At 42.8% G+C, this 19,166-nt stretch overlaps 1 protein-coding gene across 1 annotated transcript in view; it reads right to left on the reverse strand.

Moving 5' to 3' along the window:
* LOC129831111 (gonadotropin-releasing hormone II receptor-like) overlaps positions 1-19,166 on the reverse strand; it is a 38,575-nt gene that overhangs the window by 18,592 nt on the left and 817 nt on the right. The window contains exon 2 of the mRNA XM_055894169.1: positions 1,262-1,805. Within this exon, the coding sequence (XP_055750144.1) occupies positions 1,262-1,804 (543 nt within the window). The 5' untranslated portion in view covers position 1,805. The remainder of the gene's footprint in view (positions 1-1,261; positions 1,806-19,166) is intronic.

A 19,166-nucleotide genomic window follows, 5' to 3' on the forward strand; every position in this document is an offset into this window, starting at 1 on the left:
TGTGCAGCAACGCTCCCCATCCAACCTGACAGAGCTTGAGGGGATCTGCAGAGAAGAATGGGAGAAACTCCCAAAGTATAGGTGTGCCAAGCTTGTAGTGTCATACCCAAGAAGACTCGAGGCTGTAATCGCTACCAAAGGTTCTTCAACAAAGTACTGAGTAAAGGGTCTGAATACTTTACATTTTTTATACATTTGCAAAAAAATCTAAAACACTTTTTTTGCTTTGTCATTATGAGGTATTGTGTGTAGATTGATGAGTGGACAAAACTATTTCATACATTTTAGAATAAGGGTGTAACATAGAAAATGTGGTAAAAGTCAAGGAGTCTGAATGCTTTCCGTATGCACTGTAAATACACTGAAAGCAGTGAAAGCAATCTCTCTCTCCCTGTCTTCTCTCTCTCCCTACCTGTCAGGGTGGGTAAAGGCTTATATCATTCACAGCACTACTGTTTGGATTGGGGTGGGACTATAATCAATATGCAGCTGACCTCCTCAGCCAATTTGATCATTTTATTTAACCAGAGAAACACTTTGTTACCAAGCTGATGACTGCTTCAGCTGCTTCCTCTTCTAAGCCAATCTACTCACATTACTACAACCAACAATCAAGAGCTGGTGTGTTTGTCCTACAGAATTACAGTTGAATACACCAACCTTAAAAATGCTCTCTTTTTTGCTGAGAGATAATTTCCTCTCAATGCACCACCCACCTACTCATAGGACTTAATTTGATTGGCAGATCACTGACTGTATGCTCTATTGTGTGAGGAAGACAATGACCAACTTATGATCGATTGCAGCCCTGCTATCTTACTAGCCCGGAATCCAAACTGAATAGCTCTCCATTTCACTATTGCTCCTATACACTGATTCAGTCTGGACCTGTTCCAGTAGAAGGACACTTTGATCAGATAGAAAGTAGTCCTCTAAGAAACTATGGTTTAGCATAAGACCAATGTGGAAAAATGTTGTCGATCAAAAGATTTGGTTTTCTGATTCGTAAATGGTGATCCAGTCATGGACTGCATTGTTATACATAACCATTACAAACATAGGCACAAATTATTAATTGAATGCGGGTGCAAAATTATTCAGTGAAGTCAAACCATAGTGAAATGGAGTGATATTCAATGTGGATAACAGGCTAGTAAGATAGTAGATCAGCAATCAATCAATACAAGGCTTACTATTTGATTATTCGTGTTGTTATGCTGTAGTCTGAGAATTATGTAGATGCTATCGTATGTACACCCACCTGTGGGGAGGCCAGGAGCAGGCTGAGGACCCAGGCAACGAGCAGCATCCTCTTGTTCCTTCGCCCAGCGTCCAGCGTGTCCAACGGGTGCAGGATAGCATGGTGGCGGTCCAGGCTGACCACCACCAGGATGAAGGCAGACGAGTGCATGGCAAACAGTTTGAGGAAGCACAGCAGCTTGCACATGGTATCACCGGCATACCACTGCACGGTGACGTTCCACACCGCGTCCAGCGGCATTACCACGAACGTCATCACCAGGTCTGCAGAGGCCAGGCTGGCAATGAGTGGCCGGAGATGGGCAGCCAGGCGGCGCCCGCGGCCCCATGCCACGCTGATCAGCACAGAGAGGTTGGAGAAGGCAGCGAACACGAAGAGGACCATGGTGGCGGCCACCCGGACGCGGGCAGCGGCGGTGAAGGTGGGTGCCTCCCAGTCCGTGAATGACGGAGGGAGGGAGGAGTTAAAGGAGGAGTTCTCTGGCGGGAACATTGGCGTCGCCGACCAAAGAGACAAGTTTCTCAACATCCTGTCATCCGACATCCTGGAAGTAAGAAAATAATTAAATCATTTTCCTCCTCATTTTCATCATCATCATTCTTATCCTTATCATAATAGTTTTAATTTGTAATGAAATCACTGTAGAAAGTGATTCACTTGACTTGGTTTATCTGACTGGGACATTTTTCAATATGTTGGCTGGGTGAGGAAATAAATAATTCAGTATAATATGACTATTTGGGGCATTTACTGTTGAACCAACATCTCTGTAAATGTGCCAGATTTAGCCAGCTGGCTAATTTTCAACGGCTGTAAGTGAAAACAGAAATTAATGTAGCATTGGCCGCAACAAGGACAACATTCTCTTGGCGCCAATAATGCATTTAGGATGATTTATATAAGTGTACAGGCACACAGCCACCCTACTGCCTAAGTGCAGTTTCAGCCTCCTAAAGCTCATATACGGATTGGCAGCTGATATACGGATTGGCAGCTGATATACGGTTTGGCAGTATATTCCTTTGCAGCTGCAAAGGAAACTAATGATGGGTCTGATATTTTGACCTCAGTAATATTCCTTAACATAAAGCTTTATAGCTTTATATTAATCTTTATAGCTAAGGCAATATTCTAGTATCGATAACAGATCACAGATCAAGTTTGTCATCTGTAATGTTCCTTAACAGCCATCTTCATTTCTGAATAATGCAGGTTCAAAAGATCATGTGACACGCATCTAATTTATTAGGTACACCCATCTAGTACCAGGTCAGACCTCACTTTTGCATCCAGAACAGCTTGATTGTTGTTGTTGGCATGGATTCTACAAGGTGTGGCGTTCAAATGTTGCTCAACTGGTATCAAGGGACTTAACGTGCCAGGAAAACATTCCCCACACCATTACACCACTGCCACCAGCCTGTACTGTGACAACAGGCAGGATGGGGCCATGGACTCATGCTGCTTAAGCCAAATCCTGACTTTGCCAACAGCATGATGCAACAGGGAATGTTTTTCCACACCTCAATTGTCCAGTGATGGTGATCGCATGCCCATTGGAGCCTCTTCTTGTTTTTAGCTGATAGGAGTGGAACCTGTTGTGGTCGTCTGCTGCAATAGCCCATCCAAGGACCGACGAGTTGTGCGTTCCAAGATGCAGTTCTGCATCTTCTTATTGTGGCCCCGTTAGCTTGCACGATTCTTGATATTCTCCTTCGACCTCGCTCATCAACGTGCTGTTTTCGCCCACAGGACTGCCACTGACTGGATGATTTTTGTTTGTTGCAACATTCTCGATAAACCCTAGACACTGTAGTGTATGAAAAGCCCAGGAGTCCAGCCGTTTCCAAGATACTGGAACCGACGATCATACCAATCTCGAAGTCGTTTAGGTCACTTGCTTTCCACATTCTAACGTTCAATTATATAGCAAGCCACGGCCACGTGATTCACTGTCTGTAGGAGTGAACCACTTTCTTGAACGGGGTGGTGTACCATATAAACTGCCCACTAAGTAAATATATACAGTGTATATATAAACTGTATATATAAACTGTATATATATATATACAGTTTACACTGAGTATACAAAATATTATGGACACCTGCTCTTTCCATGACATAGACTAACCAGGGGAATCCAAGTAAAAGCTATGATCCTTATTGATGTCACTTGTTAAATCCACTTCAATCAGTGTAGATGAAGGGGAGGAGACAGGTTAAAGAAGGATTTTTAAGCCTTGAGACAATTGAGACATGGATTGTGTATGTGTGCCATTCAGAGGGTGAATGGGCAAGACAAAAGATTTAAGTGCCTTTGAGTGGTGTATGGTAGTAGATGTCAGGCGCACTGGTTTGCAACGCTGCTTATTTTTTTAAGCTCATCAGTTTCCCTTGTGTATCAAAAATGAACAGGACATCCAGCCAACTTGACACAGCTGTGGGAAGCATTGGAGTCAACATGGGCCAGCATCCCTGTGGAACGCTTCCGACACCTTGTAGAGTCTGTGCCCTGACGAATTCAGGCTGTTCTGAGGGCAAAAGGGGATGTAACACAATATTAAGAAGGTGTAGTTAATGCTTTGTACACTTAACCCCATAATAACTAAGCAAAAACAGGTTAATAGAATTTTGGGCATTTACATAAGTATTCAGACCCTTTACCCAGTACTTTCTTGTCTGGAGCACCTTTGGCAGTGATTACAGTCTCAAGTCTTCTTGGGTATGATGCTACAAGCTTGGCACACCTTTTTTTGGGGAGTTTCTCCAATTCTTCTCTGCAGATCCTCTCAAGCTCTATCAGGTTGGATGTGGAGCCTCGCTGCACAGCTATTTTGAGGTCTCTCCAGAGATGTTCGATCGGGTTCAAGTCCGGGCTCTGGCTTGTCCTGAAGCCATTCCTACATTGTCTTGGATGTGTGCTTAGAATCGTTGTCCTGTTGGAAGGTGAACCTCCACCCCGGTCTGAGGTCCTGAGCGCTATGGAGCAGGTTTTCATCAAGGATCTCTCTGTACTCTGCTCCGTTCATCTTTCCCTCAATCCTGACTCGTCTCCCAGTCCCTGACATTGAAAAACATCCCCACAGCATGATGCCGCCACCACTATGCTCCACCGTAAGTATGGTGCCAGGTTTCCTCCAGAAATGACGCTTGGCATTCAGGCCAAAAAGTTGAAACTTGGTTTCATCAGACCAGAGAATCTTGTTTCTCATGGTCTGAGAGTCCTTTGGCTTCCGTCAGGCCACTATACCATAAAGGCCTGATTGATGGAGTGCTGCAGAGATGGTTGTCCTTCTGAAAGATTCTCCCATCTCCACAGAGGAACTCTGGAGCTCTGTCAGAGTGACCATCAGGTTCTTGGTCACTGATCAAGGCCCCCTGATCAAGGCCCTTCTCGGGGGGATTGCTCAGTTTGGATGGGCGGCCAGCTCTAGGAAGAGTCTTGGTGGTTGCAAACTTCCTCCATTTATGAATAATGGAGGGGGACCTTCAATGCTGTAGACATTTTTTGGTACCCTTCCCCAAATCTGTGCCTCGACACAATCCTGTTTCTGAGCTCTACGGACAATTCCTTCGACCGCATGGCTTGGTTTTTGCTGTGGGACCTTATATAGACAGGTGTGTGCCTTTCCAAATCATGTCTAATCAATTGACTTTACCACAGGTGGACTCTAATCAAGTTGTAGAAACAAGGATGATCAATGGAAACAGGATGCACCTGAGCTCATTTTCGAGTGTCATGGCAAAGGGTCTGAATACTTATGTAAATAAGGTATCTGTTTTTTTATTTTTAATACATTTTCAAAAGTTCTAAAAAACTGTTTTCGCTTTGATATAATGGGGCATTGTGGGCCTGTGGAACACTAAAATATATATGTCCTTTGAATAGCTACGGCACTATTCTGGTACTAGTTGATGGGACACTGACTAACATCACTGGACTAAAAGTGACACAACTTTGAAGAAGACCTGAATCAGCGGCAGATCTTCCACCAAAAAAGTACCCATTCCAAAATCATAATCACCACTTAGCCCAACTTTCTTTATCTGTCTGGATCTCTCTGTTCTCTTTCTCTCTTTGTCTCTCTGGTCAAGGCAAACTTTGGGGGATTTACAGTTCCCTCAGGCCAAATCCCATCTAACCTCAGACACTTCAGCTGGTGCTGTTGTTCATGTCTGGTGTTCACAAAAGAAGACAGAGACCTTGGTTGTGGTGAGCTGTGGTCTGATACACAGCTATCTTTGGGGCGTGTACAGCAGGAGAATAGAAAGCCTTGAGAGGCAGTGATTTGGGCCGTGTGCCTTTTTTGTGCCCAGACCCAAGAGATTCAGTTGAAATGAAATTGAGAAATATATGATGGAAATGATGGAAATATATATTTTTCTCTCTCTCTTCCTCCTCCTTCTATGCCTCTTCCTCCCTCCCTCTCTCTCCCTCCCTCCCTACCTCCGTCTCTCTTCCTCTCCTCTCTCTCTCGCTCTCTCTCTCTGTCTATTCCTCCCTCTGCATCATCCCTCTCCCCCTCGCTTGCTCATTCACTCCATCCCTCTGCCTCACTTTCTCTCTCACTCCCCCTCTCTGCCTCTACCCCCCTCTCTCCCTCCCTCCCTCCATCCATCTTTCCTCCTCCTGCATCTTCTTCCCTCTCTCTCTCCCCCTCGCTTGCTCGTTCGCTCCCTCCCTCTGCCTCACTTTCTCTCTCACTCCCCCCCTCTGCCTCTTCCTCCTCTCTCCCTCACTGCCTCCATCAATCTCTCCACCCCCCCATGCTCTCTCTCTCTTCCCCTCCCCACTCACTCCCTCGCTCCCTCCCCCTCACACTCTCTCTTATAGGGTGGATAATTGAAATTTATGGGTGGACAGACTATAGGGGTTGAGGTGGTGTGAAGCTAGCCTTGGGATTTGTTGTATTCTTCTAATGAGTTTTCGGTTATATGATTCAGTAAGCCGTTCAACCTGATAACGTAATGGAATTTTCCACACTCTTGGCTTGCAATGGGTCTCCATAAAAACATTGTTTTAAAAAAAAATTGTGAATTGATTTCATCTGAATTGAACTGTGGATAACTTATGTTAGTAATAATGCATCTGCCACAGAAATTGTTGGGGTAGCTGCACCGATGGCCAGGTACAAGGTTAGAGTATAGCATAAAATATGATAACACAAAACATCCATGTTGAAAGCTGATACATTGTCTGTTATTTGCTCTCTCCATCAACAGTCCTTGATCTTTCTATACAGGTATGTCTTTCTATAAGCTTCAGTAGCTATAAACTTGATATGTATTTATTATGTAAAGCATATGGAAGCATATGGCAACTGCCCATGTGGCAGGCTCTACGCCGGTGAGTATGACGTGGCCTCTGTAGCCTGGCGTGGGTGGAAAGTCAGTGCACTGTAAGGTAAATAGAGCCATAGTGATTAATCTACAGCAGTAGACCTATGAAGACACTGAAAATACCTGAGGGAGCAACAAGATACAGCACAAACACAATCTGTAGGTTGTCGAAGGGTAAGAGACAGCTGCGTCATAGGGTGAACATAGAATGAACTACATGTATATTGAATTTCACCTTATACTCTCCTGATTCTCCTGATACTTTCTCCTGATATATAATGCAGAATGGATGCGGAACCAACTTTTCCCTGACTTTTTTTCATCAGACTAAAGATCCCGAAGCTTCTTCGCATGTGTGGATCACATTCTGCACATGTGTTTATTCTCTAATTTATGCCGTGTCTGCTCTACTTGTGGAGAACAGACTAGTCTAGCTAATGGGGCTTGTTTAAACGTTAGATCAAAGCTGAATCAATGTCTGCAAGATCACATAATGATAGTATTCTACATAACAGAACCGAATATAATAGCACGCATAGCATTACTGTAAGACAGAAACAACACCGCATTTTTATCTCATGTGGCCAAAACTCAACAGGCACCACTAGGCAAAATATGTAGGTAGGCTAGCCCACAGTTTGTTAACAGCATCTGCTCTAAAATTCGCTCTCTGTACATCATTTAGAATAACACTGTAGGCTACTTCGAAACAACACTGTATAACTCAAGAAGCTCTAAATTAATGTCCCCATGAAACTGAATGGAATCAAATGGTTGGTTTCACCAGTAAAACTTGAAAAATTAATTCACGATTATCAGTGGGAAATGTGAAAGGAAGGAGACCACAAAAAGGTTTGTGTAAAGTAGAGGTAAAGAAACACACGCGCAGAGGCTTTTGGACCTTTAGTCAGGGAAAAGAATGTCTGAGAGAAGTTGGATCTGCAGCCACCGCCATATATAATGGGCTCCCGAGTGGCGCAGCGGTCTAAGGCACTGCATCTCAGTGTGAGAGGTGTCACTACAGTCCCTGGTTCAAATCCAGAATCAAAAGTAAGATGGTGCCAATAGAGATGGCAGCTGCTAGTCTTTAGGAAACTGTGCAGTATTTAGTTTTTTAATGTATTATTTCATACATTGTTAGCCCAGAAACCCTGAAGTGTTATTACATACAGCCAGGAAGAACTATTGGATATCAGAGAGACATCAACTTACCAGCACAATCAGCACTATGGCCAGGAATACAACTTTCCCAAAGCGGATCCTTTGTCTGCACCTCCCAGGGCATTTAAACTGATTCCAGAGGCCGACCCAAAACAACGCCGCCGCAGGAGAGGGTGCCGGAGCGATCTTCTAGTGAGGCGTCGGATGTGCGCACACCACCCACCACTTCCGAGTATATTACTTGCTAACGTCCAGTCCCTAGTTAACAAAATCTACAAAATCAGGGCAAGATTTGCTTTCCAAAGAGATATCCGGAAACAATGCTAGCTGGGGACATGCTGTTAGGGGTCGCACAGCCAACGGGATTTTCAGTGCATCGCGCCGACAGGAATAAACGTCTCTCCGGTAAGAAGGGCAGGGATGTATGTTCCATGATTAACGACTCATGGTGTGATTGTAACAACATACAAGAACTCAAGTCCTTTTGTTCACCTGACCTAGAATTCCTCACAATCAAATGCCGACCGTATTATCTTCCAAGGGAACTCTCCTCGGGTTATCGTCACAGCCATGTAACAAGGCGGCCATCATTGAACTTCACTGGACTTTATGTAAACTGGAAACCATATATCCTGAGGCTGCATTTATTGTAGCTGAGGATTTTAACAAAGCTAATTTGAGAACAAGGCTACCTAAATTCTATCAGCATATTGATTGCAGTACACAAGCGAGTAACACACTCGACCATTGCTACTCTAACTTCCGCGATGAATACAAGGCCCTCCCCCACCCTCCTTTTGGCAAATCCGACCATGACTCCATCTTATTGCTCCCCTCCTATAGGCAGAAACTAAAACAGGAAGCGCCCATGCTTAGGTCTATCCAACGCTGGTCTGACCAATCGGATTCCATGCTTCAAGATTGCTTCGATCATGTGTACTGGGATATGTTCCAGATGGCCTCAGACAATAACATTGACGTATATGCTGACTCTGAGAGTGAGTTTATAAGGAAATGTATAGGAGATGTTGTACCCACTGTGACTGTTAAAACCTACCCTAACCAGAAACCGTGGATTGTTGGCAGCATTCGCGCAAAACTGAAAGCACATACCACCATATTTAATCATGGCAAGGCGACTGAAAACATGGCCAAATACAAACAGTGTAGTTATTCCCTCCAAAATGCAATCAAACAAGCAAAGCATCCGTATAGAGACAAAGTGGAGTCGCAAGACGTATGTGGCAGGGTCTACAGACAATCACGGATTACAAAAAGAAACCAGCCCCGTCGCGGACATCGAAGTCTTGCTTCCAAACAAATTAAACAACTTATTTGAATGCTTTGAGGACAATACAGTGCCAATGACGCGGCCTGCTACCAAAGACTGTGGGCTCTCCTTCTCCATGGCTGATGTGAGTAAAATATTTAAACGTGTTAACCCTCGCAAGGCTGCGGCCCAGACAATCTGGACCCTCTCTTTCTAAAATTATCTGCCCGAAATTGTTGCAACCCCTATTACTAGCCTGTTCAACCTCTCTTTCGTATCGTCTGAGATTCCCATAGATTGGAAAGCTGCCGCGGTCATCCCCCTCTTCAAAGGCGGAGACACTCTAGACCCAAACTGCTCCAGACCTATATCTATCCTACCCTGCCTTTCTAAGGTCTTCGAAAGCCAAGTTAACAAACAGAATACCGACCATTTTGAATCCCACCATACCTTCTCCGCTATGCAATCTGGTTTCCGAGCTGGTCATGGGTGCACCTCAGCCACGCTCAAGGTCCATAACGATATCATAACCGCCATCGATAAGAGACATTACTGTGCAGCCGTATTTATAGACCTGGCCGAGGCTTTTGACTCTGTCAACCACATTCTTTTTGACAGACTCAACAGCTTTGGTTTCTCAAATGATTTCCTCGCCTGGTTCACCAACAACTTCTCTGATAGAGTTCAGTGTGTCAAATCGGAGGGCCTGTTGTCCGGACCTCTGGCAGTCTCTATGGGGGTGCCACAGGGTTCAATTCTCGGGCCGACTCTCTTCTCTGTATACATCAATGATGTCGCTCTTGCTGCTGGTGACTCTCTGATCCACCTCTACGCAGACGACACCATTCTGTATACTTCTGACCCTTCTTTGGACACTGTGTTAACTAACCTCCAGACGAGCTTCAATGGCATACAACTCTCCTTCCGTGGCCTCCAACTGCTCTTAAATGCAAGTAAAACTAAATGCACTAAATACACAATGTCAGCAAAACAAAAGAGAGGATCGTGGACTTCAGGAAACAGCAAGGGGAGCACCCTCATATCCACATTGAAGGGACAGCAGTGGAGAAGGTGGAAAGTTGTACATATCACCGACAAACTGAAATGGTCCACACACACAGACAGCGTGGTGAAGAACTGCACCTCTTCATCCTCAGGAGGCTGAAAAAATGTGGCTTGTCACCGAAAACCCTCACTAGCTTTAACAGGTGCACAATTGAGAGCATCCTGTCAGGCTGTACCACCGCCTGGTACGGCAACTGCACCGCCCACAACCGCAAGGCTCTCCAGAGGGTGGTGCGGTCTGTACAACGCGTCATCGGGGGCAAACTACCTGCCCTCCATGACACCTACAACACCCGATGTCACAGGAAGGCAAAAACAAAAAGATCATCAAGGCAATAACCACCCGAGCCACTGCCTGTTCACTCTGCTTCCATCCAGAAGGCGAGGTCAGTACAGGTGCATCAAAGCTGGGACAGAGAGATTGAAAAACAGCTTCTATCCCAAGGCCAATAGATTGTTAAACAGCCCCCACTAGCACAGAGAGGCGGCTGCCTACCTACAGACTTGATATCATTGGCCACTTTAATAAATGGAACACTAGTCACTTTTAAGAAAGTTTACATATCTCGCATTACTCATCTCAAATGTATACAGTCATGGCCAAAAGTTTGGAGAATGACACAAATATGATTTTTCACAAAGTCTGCTATCTCAGTTTGTATGATGGCAATTTGCATATACTCCAGAATGTTATGAAGAGTGATCAGATGAATTGCAATTAATTGCAAAGTCCCTCTTTGCCATGCAAATGAACTGAATCCCCCAAAAACATTTCCACTGCATTTCAGCCCTGCCACAAAAAGACCAGCTGACATCATGTCAGTGATTCTCTCGTTAACACAGGTGTGAGTGTTGATGAGGACAAGGCTGGAGATCACTCTGTCATGCTGATTGAGTTCGAATAACAGACTGGAAGCTTCAAAAGGAGGGTGGTGCTTGTTCTTCCTCTGTCAAACATGGTTACCTGCAAGGAAACACGTGCCGTCATCATTACTTTGCACAAAAGGGGCTTCACAGCCAAGGGTGTTGTTGCCAGTAAGACTGCACCTAAATCAACCATTTATCGGATAATCAAGAACTTCAAGGAGAGCGGTTCAATTGTTGTGAAGAAGACTTCAGGGCGCCCAAGAAAGTCCAGCAAGTGCCAGGACCATTTCCTAAAGTTGATTCAGCTGCGGGCCACCACCAGTACAGAGCTTGCTCAGGAATGGCAGCAGGCAGGTGTGAGTGCATCTGCACGCACAGTGAGGCGAAGACTTTTGGAGGATGGCCTGGTGTCAAGAAGGGCAGCAAAGAAGCCACTTCTCTCCAGGAAAAACATCAGGGAAAGACTGATATTCTGCATAGGGTACAGGGTATCAAAGGGTATCAGTTTCCTCTGATGAATCCCCTTTCCGATTGTTTGGGGCATCCGGGATAAAAGCTTGTCCGGAGAAGACAAGGTGAGCGCTACCATCAGTCCTGTGTCATGCCAACAGTAAAGCATCCTGAGACCATTCATGTGTGGGGTTGCTTCATAGCCAAAGAAGTGGGCTCACTCACAATTTTGCCTAAGAATACAGCCATGAATAAAGAATGGTACCAACACATCCTCTGAGAGCAACTTCTCCCAACCATCCAGGAACAGTTTGTTGACGAACAATGCCTTTTCCAGCATGATGGAGCACCTTGCCATAAGGAAAAAGTGATAAGTAAGTGGCTCGGGAACAAAACATCAATATTTTGGGTCCATGGCCTGGAAACTCCACAGTCCTTAATCCCATTGAGAACTTGTGGTCAATCCTCAAGAGGCGGGTGGACAAACAAAAACCCACAAATTCTGACAAACTCCAAGCATTGATTATGCAAGAATGGGCTACCATCAGTCAGGATGTGGCCCAGAAGTTAATTGACAGCATGCCAGGGCGAATTGCAGAGATCTTGAAAAAGAAGGGTCAACACTGCAAATATTGACTCTTTGCATCAACTTCATGTAATTGTCAAGAAAAGCCTTTGACACTTATGAAATGCTTGTAATTATACTTCAGTGTTCCATAGTAGCATCTGACAAAAATATCTAAAGACACTGAGGCAGCAGACTTTGTGAAAATTAATATTTGTGTCATTCTCAAAACTTTTCGCCACAAATCTTTTCGCCACTTTTGGCCACTTCACTATCTATTCTTTACTATCTATTGCATCTTAGCCGCTCTGTCACCACTCATCCATATATTTTATACTTATATATTCTTATCACGTTCCTTTACTAGATTGTGTGTATTTGGTTTTGTTGTGGAATTTGTTAGATATTAGGTTTTGTTGCGGAATTGTTAGTTATTACCGGTTAGATACTGCTGCACTGTCGGATCTAGATGCATAAGCATTTCGCTACACTCGCAATAACATCTGCTAACCATGTGGATGTGACCAATAACATTTGATTTGATTTGAGGCTGTATCACATCTGGCTGTGATTGGGAGTCCCATCGGGTGGCACACAATTGGCGCAGCGTCGTCCGGGTTTGGCCGGGGTAGGCCGTCATTGTAAATAAGAATTTGTTCTTAACTGACTTCCCTCGTTAAATAAAGGTTAAATAAAAAATAAACAATAATTAAGTTAAAGGCACTTACATTATGGATGTGACCGACTGGTTTTCCTGCATGTTATAAGACTGTTAGCTTGCTCAAGGACCTAACGCAAGGTTTCAGCCAAGGTTAGATAAGCTACACCCAGAAGACGATTTCACTGTCAAAATCACTTGTAGAAATTAGAATCCCCACCAGTGATATAATTAAGTTGCTGCCACAGACTGTCTAAGAGACATTCTCTGTATTTGAATTTAAACTGGATCCTGTGGGTTTACGGAATCGAAAGAGGAAAAACAAAGCGTCCAGACTAACCTCGGCCAACTTAACCTTTGATCTTGGGGGACTTGCAGCCTCTATGGCCAACAATAGAGTCAACTTTTTACGTTCATTGGTAGTCCAAATACAATTGCCTTTTAGGGAGGCTGTGGCCTTGCACGGTCTTGGAACCTTGCCCAAATCCTCTAGGTGACTTTTATCGTCCTAGAGCGTTTAAAGGCACAAACAGGAATATCTCCTTCTGTTCAATTAGAATTTAATTTATGATACATAACCATTTATTCTTGAAGAGGATACATTATAAAAATGCAAGTGGTGCCATCAGTCATCCTTTAGGTGACTTTAAAAGCCTTTTCTTACTCTCAAAGGAAATTGGCTCAGCCTCTCATGCCCAAATATGCCATTGTTTCAGGGAGAGTATCAGTGCGCTCTAATGTGATTAGCGGCAAAGCATAACTGCATTAGCTCCCTCAACATATCTGCACTGTGTGTCAGTGATTATTTTAAGAACATGACAGGTGTGGAGGGAGAGGGGAATTGTTAACACTGACCCAGCCATGCTCTGAGCTTTTCAACCACTTCAGCGGACAAATGTTGACATGGGATGACATAACTTTATGGTTGTGAACTATTTTTCTGATTGTAGAGATGTCAGGTAAATATGGATTTTTTTCCTGACTTCATCAAGACATCAGGGAAATGTGTAATGTTTTGGTTGTCATCTGCATGGTGAGATTACATACATTACATTCACAGTGAGGACTGAATGTGTCAAACTCCTGCCTTTATCTGTAAGACTATGTGCTAGCAAGACAACCCTCAATCTATCAAATCAAATCAAATGTTATTAATCACATGCTTGATGAACAACAGGTTTGGACTAACAGTGAAATGCTTACTTATGTGCACTTTCCAACAATGCAGCGAGAAAGAAAATAGAGAACTAATAGTAAAGTAAAACACGTAATATGGTCAAAAGCCCAACCCCAACCCGAGCACGCCGTTCTGCTACCTCTGGTCTTTTGGCCGTCCCACCCCTACGGGAGGGTGGCTCCCGCTCAGCCCCGTCCAAGCTCTTCTCTGTCCTGGCACCCCAATGGTGGAACCAGCTTCCCCCTGAAGCTAGGACAGCAGAGTCCCTGCCCATCTTCCCGAAAGCACCTGAAACCCTACCTCTTCAAAGAATATCTAAATGAATCCCCCTCCTCCCCTCGACCACCCCCAATTAAAAATAAAATAAAAACTTTCCTGAACCAGCACTTGACTCCCCCTGTCCCCTTTCTAGCTCTGACTTTGCTGATAACTACTTTATTGAGGAAAGTGTACTTACCATGCCTGTGACATGTGGTTGTCCCACCTAGCTATCTTAAGATGAATGCACTAACTGCAAGTCACTCTGGATAAGAGCCTCTGCTAAATTACTAAAATGTAAATGTAAATTTTTTATAATAAAAGTAATAATAAATACACAATGAGTAACTTGGCAATACTGTATACACGGGGTACCAGTATCGAGTCGAAGTGAAGTGCAGGGGAACAAGGTAATTGAGGTAGATACAGTGCCTTGCAAAAGTATTCATCCCCCTTTGCATTTTTCCTATTTTGTTGCATTATAACCGGTAATTTAAATAGATTTTTATTGGGATTTCATGTAATGAACATACACAAAATAGTCCAAATTGGTGAAGTGAAGAAAAAAAAAGATTCAAAAGATTCAACAAAAAAACCCGGAAAAGTGGTGCGTGCATATGTATTCACATTTGGTGTTCGCCAAAAGGCATGTGGGAGACTCCCCAAACATATGGAAGAAGGTACTAAAATGAGACTAAAGATGAGACTAAAATGTAGCTTTTTGGCCATCAAGGAAAATGCTATGTCTGGCGCAAACCCAACACCTCACATCACTCCGAGAACACCAGCATGGTGGTGGCAGTTTTTCATAGGCAGGGACTGGAAAACTGGTCAGAATTGAAGGAATGATGGATGGCATTAAATATAGGGAAATTCTGTTTCAGTCTTCCAGAGATTTGAGACTGGGATGGAGGTTCACCTTCCAGCAGGACAATGACCCTAAGCACACTGCTAAAGCAACACTCGAGTGGTTTAAGGGGAAACATTTTAATGTGTTAGAATGGCCTAGTCAAAGCCCAGACCTCAATCCAATTGAGAATCTGTAGTATGACTTAAAGAGCTGGAGCAGTTTTGCCTTGAAGAATGGGCAAAAATCCCAGTGGCTAGATGTGCCAAGCTTTTAGAGACATACCCCAAGAGACTTGCAGCTGTAATTGCTGCAAAAGGTGGCTCTACAAAATATTGACTTTGGGGGGGTGAATAGTTAACCAGGTTTTCTGTTTTTTGTCTTATGTCTTGTTTGTTTCACAATAAAAAATATGTTGAATCTTCAAAGTGGTAGGCATGTTGTGCAAATCAAATGATACAAACCCCCCAAAAATCCTTTTTATTCCAGGTTGTAAGGCGTGTAAGGGATGTATACTTTTGCAAGCCACTGTATGTACATATAACTGTAATAAAGTGACAGATGATTAACAGTAGCAGCAGCGTATGTGATGAGTCAAAAAAGGGTCTATCTTTTGGCACTAACAGAATCTATCTACAGATTCTGAGAATTGCTATAAAGCGTAAAGATTCACTGTATAAATATAGTTCTACCCCAGGTTGTATTCTTTACCCTTCAGCTCAGCTGCCTGTGGTATGGATATGAATTCCATTCCAAGAATGATTGACAGCATGGCCTGGCTACCTGCATTACTTTATTTTATGACAGACAGTCACTGCATGGCAGTGTTTAAACTTTCTGAAATAGACGGGTTAGCCAACAACATCACAAAAACGATGCGCACACTTCAATTGGGCAGAAGTCCATTTGTTGTTTTGATTTTGGATGGCAAGATAGCTAGCAACAATGACAAGAAGCTGCCATGTGGGGAATCGTTGGTGGCTCGTTTCAGTTTTATTTTGTCCTTGTTATCATGTCTTGTTTTGAGGTGTTTTGACTTATGTCACATCTATGCTAATATGTCTAAAATTCAATAACTACAGTAGCTAACCAACAAATGTAACAATGTATTTGAGAGACAACAAGTGTTCATTATACAAATGTATTTCTGTTTTAAATAAACATTGGAGATTAAATACAGTTTACATGTTGTCTGTTTTGCCCCATAGTTGAGCACGAGTCAGTTTGTCGCCTGACATCTACTACCATACACCACTCAAAGGCACTTAAATATTCTGTCTTGCCCATTCACCCTCTGAATGGCACACATACACAATCCATGTCTCAATTGTCTCAAGGCTTAAAAATCCTTCTTTAACCTGTCTCCTCCCCTGCCTCTACCCTGATTGAAGTGAATTTAACAAGTGACATCAATAAAGGATCATAGCCTTCACCTACATTTACCTGGTCAGTCTATGTAATGGAAAGAACACTCAGTGTATTTGTACACTCAGTGTATTTACATAATTGCGTCACCCATTAATATTCCAACCCAATCAATATCCTGTTATTTGCCATAGATTTGAATAAGGCCATTATGATTGTCGTCATTTCTCTTTTCCACGCTGTTTCCCATCACCATAAATCTCTACAGAGAAGAAGATGTAACTACACAGTATAAGGGTATCTGTGGAAGAGGGTGAGATAGTTAGGTTTAGGCTTATATAGTAGGCTGCTGTATCTCCGGTATCTTCCATTCACTCACTCATGGTGCACCATTCAATTTCAGACCACCACAGATAGATTGCTATTGACTTTAAAGAAAGATTCACCCATTTTAAATGTTATATCGTATTTGTTCATCTCGGAGCGATGTTCTATTGATTCCCGGGGTCCTTAAATATTTGAATGTATATCTGAGCTATTCGCCGTTCAAGCAGGCAGAAATATAGCCGTATGACACGTTTTGTGTCATATCAGAGATGCACCAATACGATACAAAATTCGAAATGGGAGAATCTTTCCTTTAAGTCCTCAGCAGCCTTACTTTCTCATGGAAGATGCATGTGGATGTATGCAGCTTTAAGATGCATGTAGGCTGCAGCTTTCATAAAAATGGGGATCAATACCTGGTTTCGCTTTACAATTCCAATAACGCAAAAATATTGATTCTTTTTAGATTACAGTATAGGAACCCTTTCAGTAGTCAGCACACTTAAAGCGTTTAGTTGTTTGTGCTATATTGGTTAAAATAATGTAGGTGTACGTTCCCTGACAGAACCTGTATGTAACTTATTATTTCTTAGAATAGGAAGAATGCATCTTTCCAATCCATGTACTGTAATTCTAATGAATGACTTCAAGTTCAAGTGATAAACTAATGGGGTTTAAAGACAGCCCTCTATCTCCCATGGCTATTGAATACTTGGGCTCCTGAGTGGTGCAGCGGTCTAAGGTACTGCAGCTCAGTGCAAGAGGCATCACTACAGTCTCTGGTTCAAATCCAGGCTGTATCACATCTGGCAATGATTGGGAGTCCCATAGGGCAGCGCACAAATTGGCCCAGTGTCCAGGGTAAGCCGTCATTCTAAATAAGATTTTGTTCTTAACTGACTTGCCTGGTTAAATAAAAAATACTAGCAAGACAATCAATTTATGAATACAATGCTTCAGGGGTGTTCATAAAAGGCATGAAACCTGTTACATTGGGTTTTATAAGGAAATATCCAACCAACAACTAGTATCATCTATTAAAGGTATGAGATTAAATAATTGAATCATACTTTCAAACAAGTCACCCTTGTTTCTAGGAAACTGTACATAAAATGTATAATTCGTTCAAATATTTAGGAAGAGGTCATCATTTCAGGGAGTTTGTGAAGGAATAAACCACATGGAATAAGTGGAAAGCATGTTAGATACAAAAAAAACAAATGTATGTGCTAGAGGTTTGCTTGTGTCTGAACCAAAGAAAATATTTAAAAAATTGTTCTATACTGTAAATTAGTTGGGTTCAATATGAGCTCCTAAACCTAGCATGAAAGTGCATCCTTGCAACTGTGTGGGCTAAAATTGTCTAAAAGTTTCACTTAGGGTTAGTTCAGCCAATGTTTGAGCCAATGACAGTTGAGCAAAGTGAAGTGTTTTCTTTCCAGGCATAATGCAAGGCATTATCGCTAGGATATGAGGTAACAACAAGACCTGGCCTATGTTAAAAATGTTTTAAAAGGTACAACGTTTGTGAGGTATTAAGCCTGTGTTAAGATTTTGCTTAAAATTATTAAAAGACAAAAAAAGCGATTGTGATTGGATTGAATTGGAGAAATAAAGATATAAAAATAAATAAAGAGAGTCACACACTATACTGTATACATAAAGTCGCAGGAAATGCATCACTGTGCCTTCTTCATGCTTTTTATTAGGGAAATAAAGATATTATTGTTTTTAAAAAGGTAGTGGTAATATTTAATTTAGTACAGGCGGCTGAACGTACCCTGTCCAGCGGCTCAGCTTACCCCTTACCCGGGCAAGTTGTGCCAAGAAACCACTTTTTGGGGGGACAATGTGTGTTTTCGAAACTGTAATGTTTACATGAATTCTGATTATTTCCAGCAATACACAACATCCTGGAATATATGTACATATCTTTGTTAGAAAGAATACTATATTTCCCTTGACCGAGTTATGTTGAACGTAAAAAATGGCTCAATTTAGCCGACTCTCCCCTACTTCCCAAATACGGACCTTGTGCCCCTGGCTATTCTGTACTCTGCCCCACTGTCAATTCACTGAAACCAGCAGGGTATGTTATCATCACTATGGGAACAACGCAGCAAAGCATCCACAGCCATCACTACCTGCCATCAGAAGACTCACCTGGTGCTGAGCTTGCAGGTTTACCATTAAACGTGAATACCATTCAAAAAGGTATGAGCGAAAAAGGCCCCTCTGCGCGACTGCTACAAGTTTGTTCTGTTACTAAACTGAGTATTTCAACTAGTTTAGACACGAGACAGTCAATAAATACGAATTATTTCATATGGGAGATTTCACTACATGGGAATTCAGTTTATCGATCTTTTCTATATCCAGCCTGCCGCTGTCCATGGAACTCAAGGCATGGATAATGTTCCTAAGGTTTTGACAGGCCGGCAATTATATAGCAGACAAAAACATACGTAGGCTATGTGAGAGATAAATGATTGTTAGTGTCCACCTTACGGGTTCCTATTCAATGTTTCAAACTCCCCCAAAATATTTAGAGGTTA

Source organism: Salvelinus fontinalis, chromosome 32 (assembly GCF_029448725.1).
Source record: "Salvelinus fontinalis isolate EN_2023a chromosome 32, ASM2944872v1, whole genome shotgun sequence".
Taxonomy (NCBI): Eukaryota; Metazoa; Chordata; class Actinopteri; order Salmoniformes; family Salmonidae; genus Salvelinus; species Salvelinus fontinalis.